At 42.7% G+C, this 12,938-nt stretch overlaps 1 protein-coding gene across 1 annotated transcript; it reads left to right on the forward strand.

Annotated features, from left to right (window-relative positions):
- Nucleotides 1-1,214: 1,214 nt before the first annotated feature.
- Nucleotides 1,215-5,051, forward strand: pex10 (peroxisomal biogenesis factor 10). The gene is made up of 6 exons (XM_056274918.1): nucleotides 1,215-1,504; nucleotides 1,638-1,718; nucleotides 1,889-2,301; nucleotides 3,228-3,400; nucleotides 3,776-3,911; nucleotides 4,698-5,051. The coding sequence occupies exons 1-6, from the start codon at nucleotides 1,393-1,395 to the stop codon at nucleotides 4,764-4,766; spliced, it is 984 nt and encodes a 327-aa protein (XP_056130893.1). The 5' UTR covers nucleotides 1,215-1,392; the 3' UTR covers nucleotides 4,767-5,051.
- The last annotated feature ends 7,887 nt before the right edge of the window (nucleotides 5,052-12,938 follow it).

The raw sequence follows: 12,938 nt of genomic DNA on the forward strand, positions 1-12,938 counted from the left end.
GTCATCTATACCGCTTACATTTCCTCTCAGCTGGTTTAAGGAAATAAATAAATTACTCTCTGGCTTCTTGTGGTGGTATAAAAAACCCAGGATCAGATACTACAAAAAACTAATAAACCTGTGTAACAGAGGAGGAATATGGCTACCAGATACTTACCTGTCCTACATAGCGTATAACTCCAGATAACCCCCCACATTGGGCTTATTATGGTGTGAGAGTGACTGGCAGTTGGGAATGGATTGAGGAGCAAATTTTAGAAGAACATAACAGAGATCTATCTTTACCAATCTTATGGTACAACCCAAAAGTCATTCCCTGGTTGGGCAATCCACTATTAAAATTTTCATATGAAATAGTGAAACTGCTACAGAAACGTTTGGCCTTTAGCGCAATATCTTTACCATTATGCCCATTATGGAACAATTCTTCGTTCATTGCAGTTGGTAAAAGCAATAAAAATAGTGTCTGGCAGCAGCACAACATGAAACGGGTGGGGCAAGTGATCAGAAATGGAAATGTAGTCCTTTCAATGAGTTGAAAGCAGTTTGGGCTGAAAGATACAACATTTTTATCTTATTTGCAAATAAAACCTATTATGAAGTCATTACTTTCTAAGGGCATAGACATAAGAAACAAGATGCCACTCAATCAGTATGCAAACATGGAAACATAACAAGCCGTTTTAACTTTTAATGTCTTTTTTGTTTTCAAATCACACATTCAATTTTCAAAAGTAAAAATATCCATTTGTGATATCAAAGTTGAAATTTCAATTCAAAATCTCAGTCAATTCAATTTTAACTAGTTAAAGTGGTAATTGCTGATCATATCAATATCTCAAATGTTGATATTAAATATATATTTCCTGATATTAAGAGCCGGCGTTTTAAATAACTTAAAATTTAATTTCTAACGTCAACAGCTAAACTCCTGATATTAACTAATGGCATTTTAACAAGTTAAGAGACAACTTATGGATATCAAGTGTGTTTTTAACTAGTTAAAATTCAAGTATAGCTATCTGTTATTCAATTTTTAACATCAATCATTTAACCAGGGTTTTGTTTTGTTTTTTTTTCATAAAAAGGGTATCGAGAATTTGGCAACGTGGTCGAATGAAGTAGTGTGTACTTCCGGTCACCAGTCGGCGCTGTGGTTAATGGGAGCTGTGTCTCGGCTATCGTTCATTTCCCGAAGAAGAAGCGCTCGTTGATTTTTCCGGATATCGAAGTTCCTGTTGCACGATTTTACCTTAAATATTGTTTTTGCAGTTATTGAAGCTTCACTGGTGTGGTTTTTCGATAAAGCTTTGGCCAGTTTCATCAAGCGAACATGAATGTTCCGTGTGCCAACGCGAACTCAAAATAGTGCATCGCTGTGGTCCGCTTATCATGCCTCTGGCGCCTGCAAACCAGTCACAACTGATACGGTCCGGCCAGAAGGACGAACATTACCAAAGTTTTCTGAGAAACAACGCCAACGAGGCTTTTCAGACATTTGCTGGTGAGTTTGCGCATGTTAACCATGACGCCAAATTCAAGTTCACTGTCTTCGTTAGTGTCAAGTATAGCGATACGCTCTCAGTTCTCCCAGACTGTTTACTTTTATGAGGCTTGACTTCATTGCATCTCTGCAGGATCAAAGCGATGGTTGGACTGGAGGAGAGAGGTTGAACTGTTGTCTGACCTGGCATATTATGGTTTGACCACATTCTCAGGTAAAAAGGATTTATTGGACCTTAATAGGTATATGTGCCCTGCAACTGCTCCAGCTCAAAGCAATGATCAGCCTCTGCGTGGGGAAAAAGTTTGCTCTGTGACCTTGTCTGCTTCAGTAACGAGTCTGCTTTTGCCCCGTCACTTTGATTTGTAAATTTGTTTACCCCAGGCTACCAAACCTTAGGCGAAGAGTATGTCAGCATTGTCCAGGTGGACCCCAGCAAAAGTCGGGTCCCCTCCCGCATCAGACGAGGCCTCCTGGTCCTCTGCTACACTTTAGTGCCTTACCTCGTAGACAAGGTCCTGGTGTGCTTTGAGAATGAGTTAGAAGCTGGAGAGGAGAACCAGAGGGACGGGGAGCTGTGGCGAGGAGCATCCAGCCCATGGAGTCTGGGAGGCTGGGTGAAGGGCTGGGTACGGAGGGCTGTGGGGATGCTGTCGCAGTCTCAGCGGAGGGCCTTTGCTCCAGCTGTGTTCGCCCTCCAGCAGGGTCTTACCATCTTCCAACGTATCCATGTGGCGCTGTTTTATATCAGCGGGAGATACTATCACTTGTCTAAGAGGACAGCTGGTGTTAGCTATGTAAGTGTTTTAGCTCAACTGATCACATGCACAGAGATAGCATCCTCCTAGACTGAAACCATGCAGTGTTTTCTGACCATTCAAAAGTGTATTGTTTTCAAATCAGCAAGACACTGTGTGACCATTGAGATGCTCCCCCCCCTTTGGATAGGGACTGATGACATATTAAGTCAACATCTCTATGCGCCAGGACCAAATGCCTTGATTATAGAAATGGTTAATTTCTTGATTATTTTCCTAATTAACTGATCAGTTAACCTATAAAATGTCAAAAATAACGACAAATGCCTATCACATGTTCTCAAGTGAAAAGTAATGTCTTAAAACTGTTTAGTTACTCTGACCAACAGCCAAAAAACAAAAACAACTAATTTCAATGAGAAAGGCAAGCAAATCTTATCATTTGTGAAGTATAACCAGGTATTCTTCCTTAGTAAATGACTAAAATAATCAATAACCAAAATTATAATGTACTGATTTGTTGATAAATTAATTTTACCTGCACTAGAAAATATTATTTTCAAAACTTAATGGATATTTTGAGAGAACACAATATAAATATATTTAAGTCTCTCAGCCATACCTTGTTTGTTTTATTTCAAGCACTTATTTACATAAAATGTATTACCATCAGGAGTACATGACATGCAATACAATAAACAGTACAATAGACAATACAACCTTGACATAGCATAAATACACACAAATAGCATTCAAAAATGTGACCTTTTTTTCCTCACAATTCCATGCTCCATGAGGACACATGAGGGAAACCTTATCGTAGCAGCAAGTGCCACAAGTTTGAGTTCCATCTAGGAAGAAATATGAGTCAGTTTGAAAATGTGCCAGTATTGCTTCAGTATTCTACAGTCATTGTGCTATTAGAACGTGATTTCCACACACTGACATTGTTGTCCCCACCCTAGCTGCAGGTGTCGGGTGTGGGTGGTGAAGACCGGGGTATCAGGACTGCCTACAGGTTTCTGGGAGCCATGTCCCTCCTCCAGCTGGCTGTCACTGTGGCCCTGCAGCTGAACAACTTTAGACAGAGACAGAGAGCTAGGCAGGAGTGGAAACTCTACAGGAACCTGACCTCCAGGTACAATACCAGGCGGAAGAGTATTTCACTGGGAAAGAAATTATAAATGGTCCTTTCAGTCATTTGAGGCTCCCAACACCTTTTTATTTTGAAATCAAGTTTTTTTTCTTGTTTCCTAAATTTATGCACTTTTATTTTAAATTCCCTGACTCAGCGTGTGCCAAAGTAAAACTAGTTTGGTTTCACCACACCTTTTTTTTCAGGATTTAGAAAAAACATCAGCCAAACATTTTTTTTAACCACAGGATTTTAATGCTTTTTAGAAAGAACTATCAGACCCCTTTCATGGAGATATAGGAAATAGATCTACATGGAAAGGTCTGACTTTTCTTACATATATCAATCATTACCAGCTTACCTTCTGTGCCTTTCTAGTCCCCAACATGAAGCAGTCTCCTCCTTGCGCACTGCTCGCTGTATCCTGTGCTTAGAGGAAAGAAGACACTCTACCTCCACCCCCTGTGGCCATCTCTTCTGCTGGGGGTGCATCACTGAGTGGTGCAACACCAAGGTTAGACTCACCTGGCCCCATGGAGGAAACTAGTATCACCAGGATACAACCATCATGTAGTATGATGTCAAATAAGCTGATGCTTCACTGTCATTAAGCTTGGGTTACTTTTTGTTTTGATATGGAGCGTCACAGTTCAGGCTTTTCATATCTAAGCCTCATTGCAGAAGTGATATTCCAAAGTGTATACTTACTAAAGCTTCGTAAAATCCATTTGAGGGTGCAGTGTGTAATTTCACTGGGAACCTGATCTGCATCATTCAGCAATGTGGATAAAAACAAGTCAACACAAAGAAGGCAAACTAATTCAAATAGTAAGGCGGGGCATGCACCACACTCTAACCACCATCTGCCATATTTGAACCCCCTCGTTAGATTTCATTTGCTGTGATCGCTGTGTAGTTCGCTGAGGATTCTGATGGGGAGCCAATTGTCTTTGTGGGATAGGGCATCATCAATGGCAAAAACACTCAGCCGGCCAGGCTCCTGTACTTTTGAATGAAGAACTCTGGTGTGTGTGTGTGTGTGTGTGTGTGTGTGTGTGTGTGTGTGTGTGTGTGTGTGTGTGTGTGTGTGTGTGTGTGTGTGTGTGTGTGTGTGTGTGTGTGTGTGTGTGTGTGTGAGACTCATATTATGCTCCAGCAAAGTCAAAATATTACATAGAAATTTAAAAGCTGGGCATACAAACTAATATTCAGTGTTTTCTGTTGACTACTATAAACCAAGGCACATTACAGAAGATTATTGTACTACGCTTGTGTGATATGTGTCTGTGTTTTATTACAGATGGAGTGTCCCCTGTGTCGGGAGAAGTTCCAGCCTCACAGACTTATATATCTGAGGAACTACGCTTAAACAGGCAAAAACCACAGACCTGACAAAATATACATTCACAGGCATGGAAAGACTCTTGTTTTGCAGGATGTTGTTTTCTTTAAAGGCAGTGAAGACAAGTCACCTCTGAGAATTGTACTGAAGACATGAAAAGCAAAATTTTCCAGCTGTCACTGATCACAGAGAAAATAATTATTTTGTTTCAGAGAAGAACTTTTATTTATTGATAATTTAATTGAATGATTGTATCGTTGTATAAATATACATTAATTTCAACTTACTAAAACATGCACACTATTAAATAAGTTGGAGAAAATGTGTTACAGCTTGTGTTGTTAGCCCACGTATTGCTCAGTTGGACTTAAGGCTCATTTATGCTCCTTTTACGTACGTAAATAGATACGTCCGTTTCAAATGTGCTAAACGTCACTGCCCACACACTTCCCATCCGTGTTTTACGTTGGCATGGTTGTTAAGCAATACATCCACCAGAGGGCAGCTCAGAGCGGCATCGCCACTCCGTTTGCTCATGGACTTTTGGGCTCGAAAAAATCGGTCCCGCACAGACCTCCACTTCTCCTTCGCTGCCGTCCAACTCACTCCCAATTCACGTCCAGTCTCCTCCCAACTGCTCCTTAACAGTTGTTTGTCTTTGTGCACAGGCGAGGTAACATCATAAATATGTTTGTAACTACGCACTAGCTCGCACAGCCTTCCCCAAAAAGTTCCGCCGTTTCTTCGTCTTCTTTGTTCTGCATTGCTGGCTGGTCGCGCGTGAGCCATTAACTGCACTGCGCAACACTGCCCCCACGATTTCCGGTGGTACTGCTCCGCTTGTACGGATCCGCAAACTCCCAGAAAACGTGCAGAAATACGGACAGAAGGCTCCGTCTGTATACGTATTTAACGTTGAGCATAAATGAGGCTTTAATTAGGTTATGCTCATGACAGACAACATTTAGCCTTTTTATGTGCAATGTCACCATTCATTAGTTACAAGGTTTAACTAATATTTTAAACTCACAAATGTCAGTCAGTTGACACGTTAGTAACACAGATGACAGAAGTCACATCAGCCCTAAATCAGTTACAATTTCGGGGGGGGGGGTTCCCTCCCGGTTTCCCTCCCTTTTTCTCCCCAATTGTACCTGGTCAATTGACCCAATCTTCCGAGCCGTCCCGGTCGCTGCTCCACCCCCTCTGCCGATCCAGACAGGGCTGTAGACTACCACCTGTCTCCTCCGATACACGTGGAGTCGCCAGCTGCTTCTTTTCACCTGACGGTGAGGAGTTTCGCCAGGGGGATGTAGCGCGTGGGAGGATCACGCTATCCCCCCCAGTTCCCCCTTCCCACCGAACAGGCACCCTGACCGGCCAGAGCAGGCGCTAGTGCGGCGACCAGGACACATACCCACATCCGGCCTCCCACCCGCAGACACAGACAATTGTGTCTTTAGGGATGCTTGACCAAGCTGAAAGTTGGAGAAACTTCAGGAACAGCATCGAAAGGAAGGGTTGCATTTGTACCACCAGTTTTATTTTCAGGAATAACCTGCAGTGTAATATACATACAGTCAAACAAAAACCATTTAAGATCTATTAGGAACAGTGGAAGTGACATCAGTAAGAAACCAAAGCTTAAAAAATACATTCAAGTCAAAGACAATTACTAAACAGAACCATATATAAAACTAGATTTACAGAGAAGGCAAAGGTCCCTGTGTGCTCAGTTAAGAACTGATACTTCACCACCACTAGGTGTGGTGGGCAGATATAAAGGTATCCCTGAAGAGCCACACTTACGTGTTTTTATGTACTCGGTGTTGTGAAGGATGAATTTCCATTTTGTATTTCATTGTGCTTTGTACAGTGACTTGAGGAAATATTTGTTAAAAAAAGATCCAGTTGAAAACCCCTGAGTTGGTTGTCTGAAGTTGGCTTTTTAATACGGAGATTTTTGTTTTGGTGAGATTTATAGGAGATGTTTGGCAGCTAAGACAGAGAACACTGTCTTTCGCAACAGGACATTTCTGCCATTTACACCGGATGCTCTGAGATGCACTGTTTTTGAATCTGTGGAAGCGTACATCATGATTTTTCCTGTGGCCATCCTGGTTGTTATTATTATTCTAGTGTCTTGTAAGCCCACATGGGCTGGGCACCAGAATGGTGCAGGACACTTAAATAAACAATCAGTCAATCATGTACGACATCATGGCCATACACCAACCACATGGACTTGGGAACTTGTGACAATATTATCCAAACAGTTTCAGAAAATGTTTTAAGACTGTGTGCCTTCCTCCTCATGTGGGACTCTTCAGAGAAGAGAGAGTACATGGTGTCTTTGGGATCTTGCTGGGCATCTATAAATATATTCCCTCAGGTCTGAAGGCAAAGATGCAGCCATTTTACACAACAACAAAAAAATGTCTTCCTTAAAGATTCACTGGGCTGGAGGGAAACCAAAAGAAGTGTGATTGGATACCTACGGTGACAGCAGTGGGAGAGAGAGAGAGGGCCAGGCATGGGAATGCTTCTTCTACCATTCAAATAGATTTGAGGATGGTTTTATGTGGACCTGCTGATCTGTGTTGAAGTGATATTACTGCGTCTGTGTTGAAAAACACCCTAATTTCTGTAACGGATTCTGCATGGAGAAGATGGGTGAGGCGCTCGGCTTTTGGGGCGGGGGCAGGGGGTATTTCAATACTTTAACATTTGGAGGGAACAAAACTTCACAGATCAAGCAGGGGTGACTATCTCATTTTCTCTGTACTTTAGATTGACCCACTACCACATCACTAAATAGCTTTACTGCTTGTTGTTGCCATCAAACTCATCATTTTAACAGGGGTGTGTAGACTTTTTATATCCACTGTATATGTCAGTGATGGACAACGAGATAGGCTCATTATCTTATTTTTTTTTTATTCGCATCATTGCAGCTGCCAGATACTTCTTATGACCTTGTCTGATCTGCCTCCCTAAAGCCCTCATTGACTGATAAGCCCTGTTGTCTTGCAGGGCCAACATGCCATCTTCTGTCATTCACTGTCATTGTGGAGATGGAGAATGCTACAACACATACCGCTTTTACAGGTCCCTAGATTAAGAACAAATATGCTGAGATGCACTGTTATCTCAAGGTGGAAAAGGATAATTGAATTTCACTAACCACAAAAATGATGCAAATAGAAAACTAGAAGAGTGCAGATCTCCACTAGGTGCATCTCCCCTTCTCCGGTGATCGGACTTAAGCTACAAACCATCTGAGGAGTGAGCACTCAGTTGTGTCATAAAATGGGCTTTTCAAACCCGTCACCACGAGAGGTTCTTGATCAGTCATAACTGTGCAGAAAAATATTATTGGGGTGACAGGCCCAATCATATGTGAGATTAGCAGTGGACAGATACACACACACGGACAGAAAACCCAGTGTTTTTCCTGTCATTATAAGGCTTCTGCACAGCGCCCGAGCCAATTGAATGGGAAATATGGAAAAAAGTTTTTATTATGCAATGCTCAAAGTAAAAAAATCTACCTCATAAAAACGTTTTGCCTGTCAGTATGTGGATGTGCAGCCTCCTAGGTGGATCCTCGCACTAATGCAACCAAGTCTAACATGATCTCACACTTTCCAAAAAGAAAAGGTTTTCTACGCGACCATTTTCATCTAAACCTAACCCTGTCTTTATTTTCATAATAAAGCTGGGTCAAATGTTTACGCTCACGCATGTGTGACTCACATCTATGGTTGACTCAGATCAGGCAGCAACAAGAATATGCAACACTTCCTGTTTTGACTGCAACATAAATGAAGTTGTTCCTTTTTAACTTTAGCATTTTTTCCATCCATTATCCAAACCGCTCATCCTGCTCTCAGGGTCACGGGGATGCTGGAGCCTATCCCAGCAGTCATTGGGCGGCAGGCGGGGAGACACCCTGGACAGGCCGCCAGTCCATCACAGGACTGACACACACACACATTCACACCTAGGGACAATTTGGTAAGGCCGATTCACCTGACCTACATGTCTTTGGACTGTGGGAGGAAACCGGAGCACCTGGAGGAAACTCACGCAGACACGGGGAGAACATGCAAACTCCACATAGAGGACAACCCGGGACGACCCCCGAGGTTGGACTACCCCAGGGCTCGAACTCAGGACCTTCTTGCTGTGAGGCGACCGCGCTCAAAATTCTTTCAGTAACTTTTGATCATGTCACTGCCCGATCCGGCTCAACCGTTGCGCATGCGCACCATTGACTCAGATCACACAGCAACAGAGACGACAGAGAGCAGGTCGAGCGAGGTAGAAAGTGAATGAAGAGAGGGAGCGGTGGTAGCAAGAACAAACGTTTTTCAAAGGTTTTGAATCACCGCAACCACGAGAGGTTCTTCATCACACAGTCATAATAGGTCCAGTAGTTTGCGAGATTAACCACAGACACACACACACAGACACAGACACACACACACACACACACACACACACACACACACGACCAAATGCATAATCCCCTCCAGGGATAATAAACGGATGGATGGATGGATGTGCAGGCCAAGAACATGGTGATTTCAGTCAAACACCAAAGGTCTCTACCTTGTTCAAAATGCTGTTGCCTGAATTTTAATTACAACTAGAAAATTTGACCACATCAACACCCATTCTGCCCTCCTTACACTGGCTGCCAATTGTAAACCACAACTCCACCCCTAGAGCTGAGTTTTAAGGTATTTAACATTTTTCATGGACTGGTGCTGTCCTATTTATCTGGCCTTATTACAGAGTAGCACCAGCCCATGGCTATCTATCCTCAGACTGAAGGGGAGATCCTTGGTAAGCAGAGGCTTTTCTTATCACACCCTCTTCCTGTCTCCATTGGGGAGGCAGGTTCGGTAGATATTGTTAAATCTAGGCTTAAAATTCCCCTTTTTTCACTCGCCTGCTGCCAACCTTAATATTTAATCTGGTTCGGTGCAGTCTCTAGAGTCAGCATCTCCCTCGTGCCCGTGTCCACTCCTGTTTGTAAATTGTCTTCACTTTTCTCCCCCGTTTCTGTATGCGAGTTACTCTTTCTCCCCCATCCTCCCAGCCTCCTCCATATCCGCCACATTCTCTCCCCCCTTATGAATGTATGCCCCATTTCATCCCCACTGATTTGACTGATTTCGACGTTTGTTTCGTGTCTCGACTTTGGTCAGTCTGTTCCATCTGTGTTTTTATCCTTTTTGGCCGTGTTGTGAAACCTGTCAAATTCACTTAAAACAGTTGTTTTAATACTATCAACTGTTTTAGAGAATGCTTCCCTCTGTCGAGTCTTGTCACCAAAGCCATTTCTAACATTAACACTAGTAGTATAATATCACTTCACATTTGAAACATTTTTTTTAACATTTTGTATTTTCTGGAAATGTGTGTCTGTTTGCTATGCCTTTATGATGTGATGTTGTGTTTCTAAGTGGCAGACCTCAGGAGGACTAGCTATTGCTAAGGTGTCAAAGTGGATCTGATGAAGGATAAGGAATGTGTATATATATATATATATATATATATATATATATATATATATACATATATACATATATATATATATATATATATATATATATATATATATATATATATATATATATATATACATATATATATAGTCCTGCAGGAGCAGAAAGAGGATTCAGGAGACGCGTACCTTGTTTCCGTGCTGTCTGAGTTGTGCTGCATTACCCATCAGGGTCCACCTGTCTTTCCACAGTGGCAGCTGTTAGTTCGTACAGCGCTCTGCCGGGGGAGTTCTCTGCAAAGAGGGAAGAGAGGCATGACAGGAGGAATATTTCTGTCTGCCCTTTCTATAGCTGACCTCCCTGCACCCAAGCTTGATTCTTTTTTAAAACAATGAGGATTGTGTGAGTGTGTGCGTGCGCTGTTGTACTTGTCAGATTGTCTATGTGTAGGTACAGCATGTGTATGTGTGATATAACATGAAGTCTCCCCAGCGAGCCCACTTGACCCCTCTTCCTCTATTAAACCAGCACCCTGACACCCGAGCATTTGTAGCTGTGACTCAGGGAGTACCACAAAGAGAGGGGGAAGTAGTTTTGTGCGAGCTCAAAGTTCAATTAGCTCACTGGCTGTCTGGAAATAATTGGAAGGGATTCCCATGAAGGCGTGTATAATTTGTTAAGGCAAGCTGCTGTGGTGGAGTTCAAGGCCAGAGTCAGCTCTGTTGACCACAGGCTGTCCAAAGCAGTGAACAACACGGCTGTGAGGATTTAAGACACAGCCAACACAGTTTTTCCAAGAATAGTGCTAGATTTCAGAGGCCCACATATATGTGTTCATTTATGGGAAAATGATATTCACCCTGAGTTGTAGTACTCTCGGTTATCTAAGCAGTATAATTACCTTACTGTGTCAAATGTTCATTTTAGGAAAGGGGCAGGATTTAATCAGATCAAATTCAACTTTATCTTTATGCCATATCTTTACATGATAACAAAAAAAAGATTTTTGCTGTTATCTGCAGTGCAGTAAACACAGCCACATAAAAGATACTTGTATTCACATATATTCATATGTAGGGCGGCACGGTGGCGCAGTGGTTAGCACGATCGCCTCACAGCAAGAAGGTCCTGGGTTCGAACTCCAGGGTTGTCCAACCTTGGGGGTCGTCCCGGGTCATCCTCTGTGTGGAGTTTGCATGTTCTCCCCGTGTCTGCTTAGGTTTCCTCCGGTTGCTCCGGTTTCCTCCCACAGTCCAAAGACCGTACTAAATTGTCCCTAGGTGTGAATGTGTGTGTGTGTGCTGGACTGTCTCAGGGGCATCTTTGCACAGCCTGCATCTTGGGTCTTGTCTGGTGTGGTAGACCCCTGCCTCAACCGATCTGATCCTTAGTGCCTGTTCTTGTGCTGCTATGATCAGAGCCTCTGTGCTGTCCTTCAGTCCAGCCTTTTCTAGCCACTGGTAGGATTTCTCGATATCAGCTACATCTTCTGTCTGTCGATGGTACATTGCATGGAGAGGCTTGCTCTTCCATGACACTGCTTCTTCTTCTTCTTCTGCACTCTTGTCTTCTGCTGCCTGAGGTACCCACTCAGCAGTTCGTCCTGGGGGGTCCTCTTTCTGATGTACTCATGGATGTTCCTTGTTTCATCCTGGATAGGGGCCCTGACACTCACTAACCCTCGGCCCGCATCTTTTCCCTTATCATACAGTCTCAGGCTGCTGGACTTCGGGTGGAACCCTCCGTGCATTGAGGAGATTCCGTGTCTTTACCTCCTCCTTCGGCCAGCTTATTATTCCAGCTGGCTATCAGATGACTGGTAGGGCGCATATGTGTTGATGGCTTGGATCTTATTGTTCCCATTGAGCTGGCTTCTCAGGACCTGCCTGCCTCACTGTCTGGAAGTATTTATGTAGAGTGGCTCCAGCAGATTCCAGGAACATCTGAGGTCTCTGTCCAGTAACCTCAAAATCCCAGGCCTCTGGTAGAGGACCCGAGCTTGAGGAAGACACACACCAGCCGGAAAAGGGTGAGAAGGATATATATATATATATATATATATATATATATATATATATATATATATATATATATACAGAAGGAGTACCAAATGGACAGTATAGCAGGGCTGACAGATGTTGGTGTTCGTGCTGTATTTGAGACTATTCATGTAATTGTAAATGTATAAAAAATGTATTTATTTAATTTAGATTAATATTAAATGACTGTTTAATGGCACATGTGATATCATGTCAAGAAGTCTCATCTCATCTCAAGAGTTGAGATCTGTGTTTTTACATCGATCTATCTGTCCATTAATCAACAATGAATAGATGGGTATGACTCTTTGATTTTCTGTTGCTCAGTGTCCTTTGTTGTCTGTCTCTTTGGATCAAACAATGTTCACCACTAAAGATTTGGAAAGCACAGATAATTATATTTTATAAGACTTTAATATAGACAAAGTCTTATCTCACAGAACATCACTGAACTATTTCCTTCCTCATTCAACTCCCTCCTTATTTACTAAACAGTTGAGGCTGTTTGATTTTGTGTGGATAGTTAGGTGTGTGTGTGTGTGGGGGGGTTTCCTAGCCTCCTACAGATTTCGCCGGCAGCTGTTTTGCTGTCAGACTCGACTCCTCAGGTGCAGGTCCCACTGACTAGACTCCATTTTACATAT

This window comes from Lampris incognitus, chromosome 2 (genome assembly GCF_029633865.1).
Source record: "Lampris incognitus isolate fLamInc1 chromosome 2, fLamInc1.hap2, whole genome shotgun sequence".
NCBI lineage: Eukaryota > Metazoa > Chordata > Actinopteri > Lampriformes > Lampridae > Lampris > Lampris incognitus.

Bases quoted from the DNA above. Each gene is read 5' to 3' on its own strand.
- pex10 (XM_056274918.1), top strand. From the start codon at position 1,393: ATGCCTCTGGCGCCTGCAAACCAGTCACAACTGATACGGTCCGGCCAG. The intron at 1,719-1,888 runs GTAAAAAGGATT...TGTTTACCCCAG, and splicing joins TGGTTTGACCACATTCTCAG to GCTACCAAACCTTAGGCGAA. The intron at 2,302-3,227 runs GTAAGTGTTTTA...TCCCCACCCTAG, and splicing joins GGACAGCTGGTGTTAGCTAT to CTGCAGGTGTCGGGTGTGGG.